Source organism: Loxodonta africana, chromosome 16 (genome assembly GCF_030014295.1).
Source record: "Loxodonta africana isolate mLoxAfr1 chromosome 16, mLoxAfr1.hap2, whole genome shotgun sequence".
Lineage (NCBI taxonomy): Eukaryota > Metazoa > Chordata > Mammalia > Proboscidea > Elephantidae > Loxodonta > Loxodonta africana.
Genome location: NC_087357.1, coordinates 34,090,019 through 34,109,207, shown reverse-complemented (window position 1 = coordinate 34,109,207; position 19,189 = coordinate 34,090,019). Strand labels below are relative to the sequence as shown.

At 40.2% G+C, this 19,189-nt stretch overlaps 1 protein-coding gene across 1 annotated transcript in view; it reads right to left on the bottom strand.

Moving 5' to 3' along the window:
• Positions 1-19,189, bottom strand: part of DNMBP (dynamin binding protein) — a 134,222-nt gene that overhangs the window by 72,827 nt on the left and 42,206 nt on the right. Inside the window, exons 2-4 of the mRNA XM_064269453.1 lie at positions 17,561-17,715; positions 14,922-15,044; positions 4,731-6,743 (exon numbers count right to left, since the gene is read on the bottom strand). Coding sequence (XP_064125523.1) covers positions 4,731-6,743; positions 14,922-15,044; positions 17,561-17,705 — 2,281 coding nt within the window. The 5' untranslated portion in view covers positions 17,706-17,715. The remainder of the gene's footprint in view (positions 1-4,730; positions 6,744-14,921; positions 15,045-17,560; positions 17,716-19,189) is intronic.

Genomic DNA, 19,189 nt, shown 5'->3' with positions numbered 1-19,189 from the left:
TGAGATAGAATTCCCACACCTGAGGCATTCCAAGGAATGTTCAGAATGACAAATTGCTTATGTAGGAAAATGATGCTTTCAAATTCTAAAACTTGTCTACAATTTTATGGATGACTTTAACATAAAGCTGTTATTACTGTTCCACATTATAAATCTATTGGCTCTTTCGTGGGCCTTAGAACCCATCTAATATCTTCCTGAAAATGTTCATTTACTGAAAACCATATTCTGATTTGATTTGCAGTAGTCATCACTAAAAATTACTCTGAGCATCCCTGGTCAATCTTCTTCTTGGCATGATGCAAAGGCTGGGAAGGGGGAAGCTTAGGAGCAAGGCTGCTGATGTGGAGTTGGCTAAGTCACTCTACACTACACTGATCTAGAAACCATGGGTCTGGGCACTGAGCCACACCGGAAGTAACTACGGCCACAATTCGAAGGCAGCAAGTCAGGCTGCATGATGTAAATACAGAGGCCAATATCAGTATCATCAGTAGAATTTCAAAGACACACAAATGTGAATGATACTATGACTACATCTTTTTTTAATAAAGACTGCATAGCCAGTGCCTGGCTCACAGTAAGCACTCAAGAAATATTTGTTGAATGAAGGGAATGAATGCAGACTGACTATTTGTCAAATCCAGGCACGTGAACTTCTTCTAGAGACAGAAAAGAACTAAAACCAGTTGCCACTGAGTCGATTCCAACTCATGGCAACCCCATATGTATCAAAGTAGAACAGTGTTCCAGAGGGTTTTCAAGGTTATGACCTTTCAAAAGCAGATCACCAGATTTTTTTTTTTCTTCCAAAGTGCCTCTGGGTGGGTTTGAACCACCAACTTTTGGTTAGTAGTTGAGCACTTAACCATTTGCATCACCAAGGGATTGCCCAAGAAAGGACGATGATATGCTAAAACGAGATTCTCTGCAGTTCTGACTAAAAAATCCCTGTTGCCATCAAGTTGATTCCGACTCACAGAGAGCCTATAGGACAGGGTAGAACTGCCCCAAAGGGTTTCCAAGGAGCAGCTGGTGGATTTGAACTTCAAATCTTTTGGTTAGCAGCCGAACACTTAACCACTATGCCACCAGAGCAGTTTTGACTAGGGCTTCTAAAAGTAGTGTCCTGGAAAACCAGAAAGTCTGAGGACTAACCCTGAATGTTTCTACTGCTTTGGAAGTCAACCTATTCACCAGATTTGAGAGGACAGTACTGTGTTTCAGAGTGGACCTTAATTTATTAATTAGCAACTCACTTGACTGGAAGGTCCCTGAGGGCAGATATCACATCTACATTGTTCATCACTATATATCTTGCCCTTAACACAGTACCTGGCACCCGGTAAAAACTCAACACATATTTGCTGAATGAATGAGTGACTGACCTGAGCCCTACATTTTCATTGCCCAATACACAATAATCATAACTGCCTCCTAGTATTCTGCCTTGACTTTAGATGATAATTCCAAATTTAAAACTCCTAGTTCTCAGAGTTAGACACCAACTTACCTAGAACTACCAATACTAGGCTTTTTGTTTCCAATAAATGAACTCACTCAGTACCAGTACATTTATCCATGTATCCATTTAAAAGCACTGCCCAGTGTTCTTAAGCATAGATGACAAAAAATTTCTGTGGAACACCATTAATTCTAAAAGGTATCATTGTTGAGAAATTTTTGATAGCTGGAATCAGGGAGACCTTTGTTCTGCCACCTGTATATGGAATGCACAAATAGTTTATAGGTTCTCTCTAATCGCAATACCATAAAAGGAGAAATCAATAACAGGGAGAGCAAGGGAAAAAAAATCAAATAGCGTACACCAAAAAGTATTGCTACTAGGGTTCTGGTTCATCCATGCACGGATTTATGCCAAACAAAAAGCGTTTAAACATCTCTCTGCCATCAGTGGATGGTGCAGACAAATTCTCTCAGTAATACAGCTGTCTTAGTCTCGTGAGGATGCCTTAAAAAAATATATATATATTTTCTGTGCCACAGAAAAAATGATCTTGAGGTCAGGGCTAATACCAAATTTTTAACAACATTCAAGTGGACATCTTTCCAAATCATTGAAGCTTTACAACAAGTTTATGGGAATGCTGTCCCACATAAAACAACAGCTTTTAGATGGGTCAAGCATTTTAAGGAAGGCTGAGAAGACCTCAAAGATAAGCCAAGAGAGGGAAGACTGCTCAGAAGGTTATGGGGACTGTTTTTTAGGATGCTAAAGGGATTATCTCAATAGATTTCCTCAAAGGACACAGGACAATCACGGGGGCTTATTATGAAGACGTTTTAAGAAAACTGAAAACTGCATTGATGAGAAAAAGGTCAGGAAAGTTGCGCCGAGGAATTTTTTTCCATCACGACAATGCACCTGCTCATTTTTTGAGGGTAGCAAGAGCCGTTCTGTGAGAATTTTGTTGGGAGTAAAGGACAATGAAGAAAACCAAAAATACAAGGAAAATATTTGTCTGGAGGACTAATGGACCACATGAATCACAGCCTCCACCAGCCTGGGCCCAGAAGAACTAAATGGTGCCCAGCTACCACCACTGACTACTATGACAGGGATCACAATGTAGGTCCCGGATAGAGTGAGAGAATAATGTAGAATAGAATTCAAATTCACAAAAAAGACCAGACTTATTGGTCTGACACAGACTGGAGGAACCCCTGAGACTGTGGTCCCAGATACCCTGCTAATTCAGAACTGAAGTCACTCCCGAAGCCTACCTTTCAGCCAAAGATTAGACAGGCCTATAAAACAGACAGTAACACACATGAAGGTTCTCAATCAAGTATATGAGACCAAGTGGGCAACACGTGCTCAAAAGCAAAGACGAGAAGGCAGGAAGGGACAGGAAAACTGGATGAATGGACAGGGAACCTGGGGTGGAAGGGGGAGAGTGCTGACACATTGCAGGGATTGCAACCAAGTCACAAAACAATTTGTGTATATATTTTTGAATGGGAAACTAATTTGCACTGTAAATTTTCACCTAAAGCACAATACAATTAAGAAAAAAAAAGTTTACAAGTGTTATCTAGAAACTTGTAAGTATGGAAGGCAAGAAGGAACCCTGGAATAGCTATGGCTTTGGAGATGTGGCACTCAACCAAAGTCTCCTTAGAATTCCCTTTCAGGCACTCTGAAATCATCAAGGTACCTGGCATTCCCCCAAGAGTTTAGGTGCCCATTAAATGAACATCTTTTTGGGGATAGGTGTAAGCACCCATGCTTGTCCTTTAGCGAGAAGGTTGCTCCTGCCCCTGTGCGGCACAGGTGAGCCAGGGGCCCAGCTGCCTAGCTGTTCCCTAATTCTTCATATTGTTTTTGCTCTAGGATACCCTCCTATTGCCATATCTCTGAGTTTGGGGTTCCCACAGAACGGTGCCAATTTGCATGGTAGTCCTTCCTGAGCACGTTTTGGATAGAGGTTTCCTCTCTGCAATACCATCTGCTCTCCATCTTTCAGAAAATCACTCCATTTCTGGCCTTCCAATAATACTTTTTCTTGGTGACCTTTTTCTATTGTATCTTTTTCATTCATTTTTAGAGATCTAAAGTAGATCTAAAGAGAATACAGAAAGATGTTTACTGTAGCTTATTGACTATGCAAAGGCATTTGACTGTGCAGAGAATAACAAATTATGGATAACATTGTGAAGAATGGGAATTCCAAAACACTTAATTGTGCTCATACGGAACCTGTATAGAGACCTAGAGGCAGTGATTTGAACCAAACAAGGGATACTACATTGTTTAAAATCAGTAAAGGTGTGCATCAGGGTTGTATCCTTTCACCATACTTATTCAATCTGTATCTTGAGCAAAAACCCGAGAAGCTGGACTATGTGAAGAAGAATGAGGTATCAGGATTAGAGAAAGACTCAACAACCTGCGATATGGAGATAACACAATACCAATGGGGGTATAAATGTCACTGAGCTTTGCGCTGCTTTATCTAAGCAGTCAATGAAGTCAGGAGGCTACAGTGGTCATAGTTACATCAAGACAGAGGAGTCTAGTTGTGGTAACAGAATAAGAAATTAGGTAATAAAAAAAGCAAATCATTCTTTACTTTGGATCAAAAGCATGTCATAACACAGATGAACCTAGAAAGCACTATGCTGAGTGAAATAAGTCAATAGCAAAAGGACAAATATTGTATGGTCTAACTTATTTTTACACAAATAACATGCACTTTTACATTTGTTTGCCAACTGCTCCTTCCCCCCACGAGGTATTTTTGTAAGCATGTTATGCTAACATTTTTTTTCAAATAAACAGGCAAAAAAGAAACGTGGCATAGCGGTGTTTACGAAAATACCTCGCGGGGGAGGAGCAGCTGGCAAACAAACATAGAAGGCATGCGTTATTCGTGTGTAAATAATGGTATATCAAACAACCAAATAAACAGAAACCAAAGATTAGTGGTTACTAGGGGTGTGAATGAGGAGGGAAGGGGGAGCTTTTGCTTAGTGGGCATCGAGTTTATGTTAATAATGGTGGAATAATTTGGAAAGGTGACAAAGGTTGGACAAAATGAACAATGTAATCAATGTCACTAGATTGTACATGTGGAAATTGTTGACTTGGTGACGGTTTTGTTGTGTATGGTCTTACCATAATTAAAAAGATCAAAAAGCATGGGTAGGCTGTTATTTGAACTTATGGGTGTCTAGATACAAGTATATGTTATTTCCTCATCACTTACCTCTAAGTTGCTGGAGTTCTGTATTCAGACTTTCAATCTTACTCTCATAGAACTCAAGATTCTCAAGGGTCTCTGCTCTCAATGATTCATCTTGCTTCTCCTCTAGCATTAAGTTTAGTTCTTCTTGAGTCCTGCTATACATATCCAACTCCTGTTCCATTTCCTGAATCTTCATCAATACTAAGGGACACTGGGAAGTTTGCTCCACGGTCTTTTCTGTATTCTCAGGGCTTTCCTTTTCTAGAGTCTCACAGCTAGGATGGTTATAGGTTAGGATCTTGGGGGATACTGTATGCATTTTCTGCTGTGTTGAGGGAGGCAAGGGAGCTGGACGAGAGGGTCGCACTGCCAAGGGTGGTGCAGATTTCAGGTTCTGGTCAACCAGCAAACGGGGAGAAGTGGATACTGATGAACAGGGACGTGGTGGTGGTGGCCTTAAGGCCTTCCTCCTCTCAGGCAACTCCTGCTGGGTGATTAATTTCGAGGACCCTCGGACAATATCCTTCTCAGAGTTAAAGTCTGTGATTGAAAAATTGCGTAAGACTTTATCTGGTTCTGTGCCAGGCCCCGACAAGCTCTTCTCAAACTCTATCAGCTGTTGGGTCAACTTAGAATCTAGGTCAGTGCTGTCATCTCCCTGTTCAAGTGCTGTTGTTTCCATAGCAGGCCCCTTGCCTTGCAGACCAAGCATCATCCCTGATCTCTCTAATACAGAGCTAAAGCTGGAGGCATGTTCTTTGGACTTAGGGTGCTTTTTACCACACCTCGCTGTGCTGTGGAGCTGCAGGCACAGTTGGCTGGGCTTTACTGCCCTAGAGGTTAAGAGCAAAGAGCTACTATGAAGAGGGGGCACTGGCTTCTGAGCAGTTTTCAGCTGGGAGTGTGTTCCTTTGAGAGGTAGACTGGAGTAGTCTCTACTCCTTGCTTCTAAAGGAAGAGGGTCAGAGTACATTTCTGAGCTTTGGTGCCTCTCGCTTGCTGTAGAACTATACTGGTTTTTCTGCAATTTGGGATAAAAAGGTACCTGAGGTTGGGAGGAAATACCATTGACCACCTCTAAAGGATCATTTGTGCAAGAGTCTTTGGCAAGAGGCTTTTCACATTCACACACCATGCCTGGGCTTCTCAGAGGCCCTCCTAAGGTGTCTTCACCCAGATGAGAGTTTTTGTTTACTTCACACTCAGAAGTCAGATGATCTAGGGGAGAAGCTGCTGTTGCAGAAAAAACACAGTGGGACTTCTCTGCTCCGTGCTCATGAGATTCATGTCTTTTTTCCTCCACTACTAAGGAGTTTTCCAAACAATCCAAAGAAGTTTCAGGGACCTTGGTTAGGCTGTTTTCCTGTGGCAGATCCATGGTCTCCTCCAGCCTTGTATCAGGACACAACTTTACAAAGCGGTAAGGAAAGATGCCCGTCCTGCCCTTCAGTGACCCTTCTAGCCAGCCATCTTCCAGGGTCCCCAGAATTCGGATTTTATCCCCTACCTCAAAATCCAACTCATTTGGCTCCAGGGCTTGGAATCTGTAGAGAGCAATTCCATAGGTCCCTGGTTGCTCTTCATCCTCTTCTGGACCTCTCTCTTCTTCTCCTGTAGGGCTATCGACGACACCATTAATAATGAACCCATCTCGATTTCCAGAACCTACTGGCTCATCCACAGTCCTCAGGGGCCCCAAAAGCTCTACAAAACCTTCTGGAAAAATGCCTCTTCGACCCTCCAACTCTCCTTCAAACCAGCCTGGTTCAGGAACTCCAATAATCGTAATCACATCCCCTTCTCTGAAGTCCAGTTCCTCATCCAGCTGGGCAGAAAGCCCCATCAGGGCCCGGGCTTGTCCCATTGAATATTCAGGAATCTGAAGCAGGGAGCTCTGTGAGTGCCACTGACGGCTTTGTGAGGAGAGACAGAGCTCACGGACACACGAAGATGGGAAGAAGCCTCGTGCGCCCCAGCAGCTTCGACCCTGCAACCAGCCAGCTGTGGGAGAGCCATCAAGAATCACTAGGTCACCTAAAGAAAGAGAAGTAAATAAAATGACTTCAGTGATCATCCCAGCAGAATATTACTGTAAATAAGAGTACAGCTCACTGTTTTAAACATCTATCAAATTCAAGGAAGCATACTACTAGAATTTTACAAGCAGGAACCTGTTTGACCATTCAGTGAACTGGAACATTTTTATACACTGGAGATTTTCAAAGTGGGTCATCAAAACCCTGGGTAGGGGAGACAGATCTCTGAGATTCTCTCAGAAAGTCAATGAGGCCAAAAGTATTTTCATCACAATACTAAGACTTTATCTACATTTTTCACCGTATTGACATTTGCAATGACGGTGCAAAAGCAATGGTGGGTGCAGCTGCTGGCACCTTAGCAGGAACCAACATAACGGCAACAAACTGTACAAGGGGCCACTGTATGGTCATCATCGTACGGTCACTGAATTCTTCACCACCAATGCACTCATGGTAACAACAACAACAAGAAAGCCAGTTTCTAGGGGAGAAACGAGTGTTCTTGATGACAGGTGTCCTTAAGAATGTCCTTGATGAAGCAACACAAATGAACACTTTTATTTTAAATCTCAACTCTTGAGAAACATCTTTTGTAATATTCTGTGTGATGAAATGGGAAATACGCATAAAGCACTTCTGCTGCAGACTGAAGGACAATGGCTGTCTCGAGGAACAGCGCTTGTGTGACTGAGTTGTAGTCTGAACCAGCTGTGTTTGCTCACAGAACACCACTTTTTACTGGAAAGAGTGACTGACAGACAACTATGATTATTCACGCTTAAGTATTTGGCAAACATTTTCTCTGAAATTAAAGAAGCCTGCAACTTCGAGGAAAATAAATTACAGTATTTGTTATTAATGATAAAATTCCAAATTTTGAGTGAAAGTTAATATTTTGAAAATCTTGTATCTACAACCAAGAGCTTGATAGCTTTCCCATATGTAAAGATTCTTCTGATGTGATCACTAGAGATATTTACAGATACAATTTTTTGACATTATATAATGAAATGGTCAACATTTGAAAATCTGCATACAACTCCTTGAGCCAATTATTTTCTAAATGATTGAAGCATGACATTATGAAATCATTCATGGCTACAATTCATTCCAAAGGCAAGAGACAGTAATTGATTTTAGGGTAACAGTAGAAAAGTTCACTGACAGAGTTTCAGATTACACACTGCAACTAACCCTTAAGAAACTACCACTCATGTCATTGTGGTACAGTAGCAAAGACGAATGTTCACAACTATCTGAAAAGGCTATTAAACCACTCCTCCAGTCTTCCACTGTATATCTGCGTGAGGCTGGACTTCCTACATACACTTCAACCAAACCAACATACTGCAACAGATTGACTATGGAAGCAAATACGAGAATCCAGCTGTCTATGAAGTCAGACCTTAAAAAGATTTACAAAAATGTAAAATAATGTCTCTCTTCTCACTAAATTTTTTTGTTTGGAAAATTAATTATTTTACACACAAATATTTATGTTAATATATAATGAGTATTTTTTTTTTTAATGACTTGGTAAATATTTTTTCATTTCTCAGTTTAAAAAGCCAATATGGTAAACATCAATAGCCCACATAAGTAAAAGCTCTTTGAGGTCTCAATAGCTTTTGAATGTTAAGGGATTCTGAGGCCAGAAACTTTAGAAATGCTACAATAAATAATATTCTCACAGTCCATGTGACTGAATCAGTTTATAAATCATAGAAGAATATATTCGGGTCCAATATATCTCCTTGGGCAAGGGTTTACCATAAATCTAATTTCTCAAGCCAAATTATTCAATATCAAATATAAGTCAGTTAAGAAGGAAGTCTTCAGGATTGGGTTATTTTTTTGAGATATTGGGGTAAGCAATAAGCTTTTCATTCATTTTCTACAGAGGCCTTCTTGAACTATCTCTATTCTGAAAATACACCATAATAAAATCTTAAAAGAAGGTTCTAGTAATCAACATTTTTTATTTTTAAAAATAACCAATATTTCCAACATTGGCGTTTCAGGTTATCTTCACAAAATACAGGTTGAACAGTTAGCATCTGTCTAACTGTTGAAGAAGTTGAAGTAAAGAAAGGCTAAAACAATGTTTCTAGAAAAAATGAAATGAAAGTTGTCTTATTTGAGTCACCCCAGTTAAAAATATTACTCTATAGTTTTGTAACCAATGGTTTTATAACAAATTCTTAATTATCTGATTATGAGCCATTCATTTTGTACAGTATCAATTTTAATCTCATTTTAGCTTTCTTTTCACTCAGCACCTAAGTCAATTTTCCCTGTCATGAGCTGAGGTGCTCAAGGAACGTAGGTGGCTTAAGTAAAAGAAAACCACGGGGACAAAGCATCTTGCAAAATCATGATTCATTTTATAGTCAAGCACATTTGAAAACTGGGTTATCTTTCAGGGTATCAATGCTGGGATGTTTAAAATATTAAGTCTGTCCTATCTTCTCAAGTAGGAGTCACTGGATGGTGCAAAGAGTTAAGCGCTTGGCTGCTAACCTCAAGGTTGGCAGTTTGAATCCAACCAGAGGCACCTCAGAAGAAAGGCCTGGCAATCTACTTCTGAAAAATCAGCCATTGGAAACCCTATGGAGCACAGTTCTCTCTGACACAAATGGGGTCACCATGAGTTGGACTCAACTACCTGGCAACTGGTGGTGGTGGTGGTGGTCTTCTCAAGTGGATTATAGGTTCCTTAACGGCAGGTACCACTTCTCTTTTGTATTTCAAGAGTCTGGTCAATGCCTTTCCTACAGCAAGCACTCAATGTCCACATGCTAATGAGAATGATCCTTCAACCTCAACTCCAAATAAATTCATTATGTCTTCCCTCCAGAACTGGTTTCATGCTGCTAACTTTCTCTAATTTCTTCTTTCAAAATATTTCTTCCATCCATTACTGGCTTTTTGCTACTACCCTAGTCCAACTCTCGCCATCTCACCCTTTTAAACCTTGGCCCCAGTCATTGCCTCTTCCAGTCTACCGAATGATTCATGCCAGATTAAGATTATAGATGTACCAATTTTATCATACCCCTCCCCTACTCAAACTTTTACCATGAGGCACAAAGAGCCTATTGCCAAAGGCTTCTTCCCTAATACTCCGACTCTTACTCCCTGAAATTAAAAAAAAAAAAGTTTGCCCTGGACACTCTCTGAAAAGGTTTAGTTCCTAACTATCAGAAAGCTAGTTTTAGGTTTTCACCCCAATGCAAGATGGCATTCACATCCAGCCATAATCCTCTCCCCAACTATCCAGTATTATCTCACCTGTGAGACCCTATTCCACACAAGGGGACTTTCACTGTCTGCAGGAAAACACTGGTGGCATAGTGGTTAAGTGCTACAGCTGCTAACCAAGAGGTCCGCAGTTTGAATACACCAGTTCAAATCCTTGGAAACCGTATGAGGCAGTTCTACTCTGTCCTATTGGGTTCTAAGAGTCAGAATCAACTTGACGGCAACGTTTTTTTGTTTTTTTTTTTTTGGTTTTATATAAACCATGCCCATATTAACTCCAAATCCTAACTCATGCTGTACTCTCTCTTCATCTGAAACCTTAGCATCTTCTCTAAAAAACCTTAGAAGCCACATTCATCTTGGCTGTCTATAGTCTATATAAAAAAAAAAAAAAAACTGCTTATGTCCGTAATTTGAACAACTGTATCTTGGTCCTACATTTCTTTAATTTATAACTAAACACTCGTTGGCTACAGCCTTGGGGTCCTGAGAATTATAACAAGTAATTTCCCCCCACTGGCCCTGAGGCCATTCCTTTGGCGCCACAGAGGAACTCACTGGTGACTTGACTGCTGTTTAAAAGCAATGACCTCTTGGTGACTGGGACGAATAAGTGTGCCACAACTCCCACTCTGCTGGCTTGGACAAGAACTGGCTTTCTTAAAGTTGTAGAATTATGGTACTTTCCTTGTTTTGCCAGCTCTCCATGAAACCAATATAATAAGGCTTGTTTCTTCTGTCTATTTTCACCTGGGTGACCGTTTTGAAAATCTTCACTACTTGGCAGATAGTCATTCTGTTGGTCATTTCTACATAACAAAGCTGATTTTTTAAAAATCACAGTTTAGACCCTGGAAAGCACCTTAGAGAAAATTTATTCTATTTTTTTTTATTGTTGTAAATATATATATATACACACACACATATAACATTTGCCAATTCAACATTTTTCAGGTGTACAATTTAATAATATCAATTACATTAATCATGTTGTGCAACTATCACCCATAATCGTCGCCAAATTTCCCATCAAATTTAGTTCATCTTTCAGCCCTGGTACTGAGTTTTTTACATGAATCTCTCATTTTCATCAGAGGGAATCACGGAAGCTATTCTAGGATCCTAGGTGCCACCTTGGATATGGAGGCTACTTTGTGGTCATTTGCAGACTTTCGGAACACCAACACAAGAAACTTCTGAATAGCATGCATGACTAGATTTCAAGAACAAAGAAATAGTAAGTGTGGTGACCGTAGGGTCAGCCTTAGTCTTTGGCTCATACACAGTCTCGGCCACACTGCTGGTTTCCTCTGGCTGGATTTTATATTTAAGCAAGAAATGCATTAGAAATAAGGTGATAAGAATGAATGCAGATCTTCTCAGAATCTGAATGTAAGTAGTCTGACCCTACAGTATTCGCTTCCTCACTGCATCCTGTTATGGCCCTCTCTAAGCACCAGGGAACTATGTGCTTTATGCAGACTGACAACAGATTTTATTTAGGTTTCCAGATGAGGCATTTCAGAGCCTTAGTCCTGGTATCTCACACGCTTGGCTCTGCAAATTTACAAAACACGTGCTTTGATTGATAAATGCCATTTGAGATGTTTGTCTTCATTTTTTATTGGACTTTTTTTTGCGGGGTGGTCTAGAAACAGGAGAGTATAGGCAAAGGCCAGGCATTCTGTGCACGTGAGGAAAGTATTAGCGATATTACATCGCTGCTCATAATATACACATATTTTTTTCTTTCCTCTTTGCCTCTGTGGTGTCACACTCACTTCTTTTGTTTTTTCTCTCTCTTTTCCTCTCTTTATTGGAGCAGCCAGTGGCACTGGCCACCTGTACTGACCTCTCTCCTAGGCAACAGTTTTGTTTCTGAGTTTAAATATAACTCAAAATACAAGTCCAAAACAATTAGATAGCTTTGGGAAAAGGAGAAAGAGTGACACCTGCTGGAAGAACCACTGTGGTTCTGATTCCAGATAGAATCTTCGTGGAAAAACGTACAGACACACAAAACTTCATCCATAATGATCAGGGGAAAAAAGGGTACCCTGAGACACATCTACAAACTCAAAGTGAAGAATGATAAAAATACCTAACATTTACTGAACGCTTACCTTGTGCCAGATGCCTTACATGTATAACCTGATTTAATCCTCACAGCTACCCTGAGGTAGGTATTCTTATCCTCATTTTGTAGATAAGGAAACTGAGGCTGAGAACTTAACTAATTTGCCCAAGGTCAGTTATTAATTGGTAAAGCTGAGTTTAAGCGTAGTGCTGTCAGAATGCTTATCCCCTAAACTATACTGTCTGTTACAAATGTGTGTGTGCGTGTCTGTGGGTGTGTATTTTTTTCCTCATTAATCCTAATGATATTTCTGAAAGGTAGGTAAATGATAATTAACCAAAAAGGTAGCACGGTAAAACACAACAGATCTCAAACATTACCCGTCACACTTTTAGGGTTTCCAAATCCCTTCCTGACATACATTCCATCACCAAAGTTTTGTTCTGTTTATACAGAAGAGGCGAAACTGCACTGCCACACTTAGAGTTACCAAGGAAAGATAAAACCACAACAGGGTGCAGGACTAACAGTACTGGAGGATAGAGATAAAGAAATAAATTATTTAGGAGCTGAAACATTGATCTAATGGAAAAACAGTCTAAAAAGTAGAAGGGCCACCCCAAGCACTAAACTTGGAGATAAGGAAGCCTAGATTCAAGTCTTATAAGCTATGTGTGGTATAAAACAATACCTTCTGCTTTTAGCAATTTTGTTTCGAACTAGCAAAATTAATACTTGTTGATGTGAACTGTCATGTATTAAAAAACTACAAGAGGAATTAAAGTCATTCCTGTGTCTCATACTAAATTTCCCAGAAAAAAGGCACATTGAGTAGGTACACCTAACTTTCTCATCCTCAAAGTCTTGAGCTTTTCAAATTGGAAGATACATAGAGCTGGAAGAGACATGAAAGGCACAGAAGGAAAAAGAGCTGAGTCGTCAGGGTGTTTACCGGCAGTTTTATTGTTAGTTGCTATGGAATTGATTCCAACTCATGGCGACCCCATGTGTGCTGAGAACTCTTCCATAGGGTTTTCAAGGCTGGGACCTTTTGGAAGCAGATTGCCAGACCTGTCTTCCGAGGCACACTTGGGTAGGTTCAAACCACCAACCTTTCAGCTAGTAGTCAAGTGCTTAACTGTTTATCCCACCCAGAGACTACCGGCAGTCAAGTATCACAAAGAAGAACACAAAATAAAGTCATCAGAAATTAGTACACCTCTTCCTATTTTCCTCTCCATTTTCCTAAGAATTCCACTTGCCTTGCCTCCTTACCTTTGAAGGGTCCAATGTACATTTTAAGATTACTAGGATTAATTGATTAAAAGCTAGTCAAGATAAGATCTATAGATTTCCAGGACCCAGCCTGACCCTAAGTCAGTCTTGGCACATGCCGGAAGGTCCACGCCAGAACATCTCTTAGGCTGCCCTGGATTCCTGACACATATTTTAACTTCAAAGCAGTTCAGAACACATTAGACCAGACTTGCCAGTCAGTAGAAAGGCTCTCTTTTGAGTACCTAAGCCTTGTCTATGTAAGATGTAATTGTGAAACAAAAAAAGCTAGTTCCACAACCCACATCCTCAAATTCCTCAGAACGCTGTAGTCATTATGCATATTCCCACATACTACATCCTATACCTACTATGTTCTCCAGGAACCAGGAGTAGGAGAGGAAAAGTCCACGCTCTCCACATCCTCTACACAGCTCTGGTAGAAGCCACTGTGCTCTTGCCTTTTCTCTATTCTATCTCTGACTGTTCTGGGAGACCTGTGGGTGAGGGCAGTAAGGTTTCCAGTTCATCTACTTCTGTCTGCCTTCCCAACACTGATTAGCATGGAAGTACACAGAACAGAGGTCGAGGCTGAGTGTAAAGTGAAGCACAAGGAACTCTCAAAATAGACTTTTAGGATTATGGTCAAAATCTAATATTCCTTTCTTCCTACAAACTAAGGGTTAGAGAATTTTGCTAGATCTGTCCTTGACTCTCAGGTGTATGTGGCTTCAGAAGTTAAGTTTATCTCTTTAGTACCATACTTAAAAGAGCAAGTAACAATATTAACAAAAGAGCTAATGCTTTCTACCATTTTGATGACAGTTCTGAGTTCAGAATTGTTTTGATTATAACCCTCAGTCTGTGGAACACTATACACTCATTGAAATGGTTTATACTGCAACTTTAGAAATTCATGTATCAGTCAGAATGAAAGAAGTGAGAAATACCTGGAATATCACTGAGACATGGCTACAACTCTGTTTTAAACTCCTCCCTTTTAGACTAGTTCTGATGAGAACTTTTATAACATTGTCTAACGATAAAGCAGAAAAACACTGTCTCTTAATTTCCATACAGCAATTCCTGCTCTAATATTATCCATTAATAAATGATAATATTGTTAGCAAAGCTGTATCAGTTTTTATGGGGGAAAAAAGATAAATATAGTCTGAAGTGTGGCTACAGTGCTGAGTAGTAGAAAGAGAATACTGGACTTAGAATCAAGTAATATGAATTTATACTCTGAGGTCAAAACTTCTTATCTGTAGGTACTATTCTCTGGATCTTTCATTACATACAAATACAGTTAATACTTCCATTATATATAAAATACATTTAATAATATGCACTTTGCTACCTTTCAGGTTTATGCTGAGGATCAAATGAGAATGTGAGAAAATACTGTGGAAATTGTAAGATGCTATTAAAATATAAGGCATTGCTATTCTCAGGACTGTCCCGGTGTTGCTGGGGACTCTAGCAGTTAACCCCTTAAAAATGGGCAGACTCCACAATATAATTTTTAAAAAGTTTTCTACCCTTTGATGAGCAGCTTACCTCGATGGAGGGGAAGACTGTTCAGCTCTTGGGATGTGAATTCACAGATGCAGACAAACAGCCTCTCTCCCTCTTTTAGACTGGGAATAGTCACAATTTCCACAAAACTGCTGGGGAACTGCCCTGAAAATCAAAGCAAGATGTCCGATATTGAATGTTTTTTTCTTGGTGGTGTACAGGGACAAAAAATGTTTTTCTGATCCCATCTACAACCTCTGAATTGAGAACTCACTGAGTACTCATATATGGGGGTCTATTGTGGAAAAAGTACACAAAATTAAATGCATGCAGAAAATGAAAATGAAATTTTCATGAATTTGAAAATGCAATTAACATTTACTGGGTACCATTCCCTGCCATTGTAAATACAACCAGAATGCTCCTTAGAAGCAAGGATGGCGAGACTACGTCTTACGTATTTCAGACATACTATCAGGAGGGGTCAGTCCTGGAGAAGGACATCATGCTTGGTAAAGTACAGGGTTAGCAAAGAAGAGGAAGACCCTCAATAAGACGAATTGACACAGGGGCTGCAACAATGGGCTCGAGGATAGCAGCCATCGTGAACATGGCGCAGGACCGGGCAATGTTTCATTCTGTAGTACATAGGGTCGTTATGAGTCAGAACCAACTTGACGGCACTCAACAACAACAACATTCTGTGCTAGGCACACTGCAGAGGGAAAAATGAGCAAGACCGTCTTGGCCCTCGATGATCTTACAATCCCATTCAGACATAAAATCTGATTCAGACACACAATAATTTGATTCTGAAAGCAAGTGTCACAACATAGGTAAACAAATTGCTACAAGAGTTCAGAGATGACTAGAGAAGGTTAGGAGAACAGGAAAATTTTTATGGAAAAGGTGGCATTTGAGACAGGTCTCTAAAGATGGGTAGTGGGAGAAAAACAGGGCCTACCAGTTGGAAAGAATAAGAAAGTTTGGTTGATTCTACCTTCTAATTATCTCTTGTATCTGTCTACTTATCTCCAGCCCCATCACCTTGTCCAGGCCATCATCAACTTTCACCTAATTACTGCAAATTACTGGCCTCCTGACCTTCAGTTTTCCTGCCTCCTATCATTCTTCAAAGGTCCCCGGGTGGCACAAACTGTTTGTGCTTGATTACTAACCAAAAGGTTGACTGTTTGTACCCAACTGGGGATGCCACAGAGGAAAGGCCTGGCAATCTGCTTCCTGGCAATCTGCTTCCGTAAAGCTTACAGCCAAGAAACCCCTTTGGAGCTCAGTTCTACTCCATAATGCATGGGATCACCACGAGTCAACTTGACAGCAATAGGTTTTTTTTTTAATCATTCTTCAATCTGCAGCAGTGAGCTTTCTAAAATACCAACATGATCATGATTAAAACACTTCATGGTTTCCTATTTCCGTAACTCCTTACCACAGCACAAGATGCCTTCTGTGATATAGCCTCTGCTCAGCCCTCCAGCCCCATCTCTCCTTCCTCAACCATTCATACTCCATGCCACACCAGGCTTTTCTCTGCCCCTCAAATTTCCCATGTTCTAGGTCATTCCAGGGCCTTTGAACAAGCAATTCTCTGCCCGTACCCCTTTGTCTTCCTAACTCCTACTCCTTTTTGTCTCAATTGAGAGATTTTCTACTAGGTCATAATCAGTAATCTCCCAAATGTGGGTTATGTGTCCCTCTCAAATGTGTCCATAGCACTCTTTACTTCCTTTCTCCTAGCACATGACATTTTGGGCCGTACCTGCAGTTAACTGCCTTCCTTCTAGAAGGTAATTACCAAGGGGGGTAGAACTGTATGTATCTCGATTATCATTATATTCCCTGGTGGACATTCAACAAGTGTTTGTTGGATGAATAAACAACCAAGTGACGCAGTCTGTTCTAAGAACTGTATAACATACTCCAACCCAGACTCACATAAATATGTGTAAGTAAAGGACTGGACTAACACAGGTGCATACTGGGTGGGAAAAACTTTCACCTTCCCTTGGCTAATTAATGAAAGAAATTTGTGTCAACATACATTTTAAAGAATTGATGAAAGGTAAACTGGTATATAGAAGTGGGAGTAGGTAGTATCTAGGGTAGATAACAGCTTTAATAAATTTGGGCCACCCATGAATCTAGGATGGAGAAAACAGGATCAATCATGTTACCTTCATAAAAGTGAAGGAAAAGATGGAAAAATAGTTACAAGAAGGCAGCCAGGGAAAACAAGGTGGAGAGTACCTGTTTTCCATACATCAGAGATAAAAACTGATTGTGAAAGCAATGGTAACTGAACAGGTTGTTCTGCACAGAGGAGGAAGGTATATTGCGATAAGAGAAATAAGAACACTGAATACAAACGATAAAGACCTGGAAAGGGGAAGGAAAGGGAAGAGAAAGATGTGAATAGGAAACTGGGCTGGGGGCAGCTGGTATCTAACCATCTTATCCTCTTGAAGGGATTGATAAGGACAGGTAGAAAGATACACAGAAACTTTCTCCTCATTGTAGAGACCACGTATCAATACATAAGGAAAACACAAAAGGATTCTGAAGCTTGTAGACTTGAACTTCCCATTTAACTTTTGCTTTTAGTATGGAAAGAAGAGAGGCTCTGGTATTCACTTTGTACATGGGGAATCACCACCTCTTACCTGTAACATCCTCTTTCTTTCCTAGAAGCCAAAATTCGTCGATCACTGCCAGCACCTCGATAATATCTCCCACAAAGAGGGGCAGTTCTTCAGATACACTTGGACAGAAGTCAAAGATAGCACGAACCACTGAGCCAGGCTCCATGTTTTAGAACCTGGAAAGAAAGGGCAAAAGGAGCAAGAACGCACAAATATGTAAGGCATGTGTAACACAAATCTATTTCTTGAGAATGCTAAAGTTTAAGCTATAAAGATACTAACAATGAAGTCAAAGCTAAGCAAATAAGAAGTTTGTACTTTATAATTAAAAAAATCAAAATACTTTCTCATTTTTTTTAATAATTAATTTTTTTTGAAAATATACACAGCAAAACACACCAATTCAACAACTTCTACATGTCCAATTCAGTAGCATTGACTACGTTCTTCAGGTTGTTCAACCATTTTCTCTGTCCTTTTCCAAATTATTCTTCTACCATTAACACGAACTCATTGTCCCCCAAGCTTCTTATCTAACCTCTCAAGTTGTTGTCTCATTTCTTTCTTTAAAAACAATAATTTTTTCAAATATTTTTTCATTTGATTCTCAAAGTAGTTCTGAAATTGGAAAAAGAAAAAGTGACTTCTACCCCGGAGTGACAGAAAAGATGCAAGATGGAATGCAGGCGTTCAGCATGCCTGAGGAGGGCAAGAAAGGAAATGAATATTTTTAAAGCAAACCCAACAATGTGGTATTTAAAAAGTACCATGTTGCGTGGTATTAAATGTGGTATTTAAAAAGCAGGGATTTTAAATAAGGCATCTGATTTATTCCCCATAAGCATCTTAGAGAAAACTGAGGTTAGAAAACTTAATCTATCCGAGATTACAGAACTTGTAAGTAGCAGAGCCAGGATTCACACTAAGGGCATTCTGGCTCCTACCTACTGAGGTTCCGTTTGCAAAAATGAAACATGACCTGAACAACAACTGCGGGGCCGCACCCCAATGGCCAAGATTTAAAATGTCTTGAAAAGTAAAGGTCCACGAAAAGAACAAGAAAACACTACGCAGATGGCTCCTAAAGACAAGATTTAATACAGTATAACAGATCAAGTATGTGTTTTCAGTTCAAAGAAGTCTGTGCCCAGCCTTGGATACTATCCTTGCACTGTTACGGTATCTGTGCTGTAATAAGGATATGAGTCCATTACACCTGGGTATGTGTGTCTGGGGAGCCTAAGTATGTGTTATGGATTGAGCTGTGTCCCCCAAAAATGTGTGTCAACTTGGCTAGGCCACGATTCCCAGTATTGTGTGGTTGACCTCCATTTTGTGATCTGATGTAATCACCTACATGCTGCAAATTCTAACCGTAGTGGTTAGGAGCTACGGCTGCTACTAAAAGGTCAGCGGTTTGAATCCACTAGCCGCTCCTTGAAAACTCTATTGGGCAGTTCTACTCTGTCCTATAGGGTCGCTATGAGTTAGAATCAACTCCACCACAATGGGTACAATGTTAATGAGGAAGGATTAGAGGCAGTTACGTTAATGAGGCAGGATGCAATCCGTAGGTTTAGGTTGTATCTTGAGTCAATCTCTTTTGAGATATAAAAGAGAGAAGGGAGCAGAGAGGAGAGGGACCTCTCA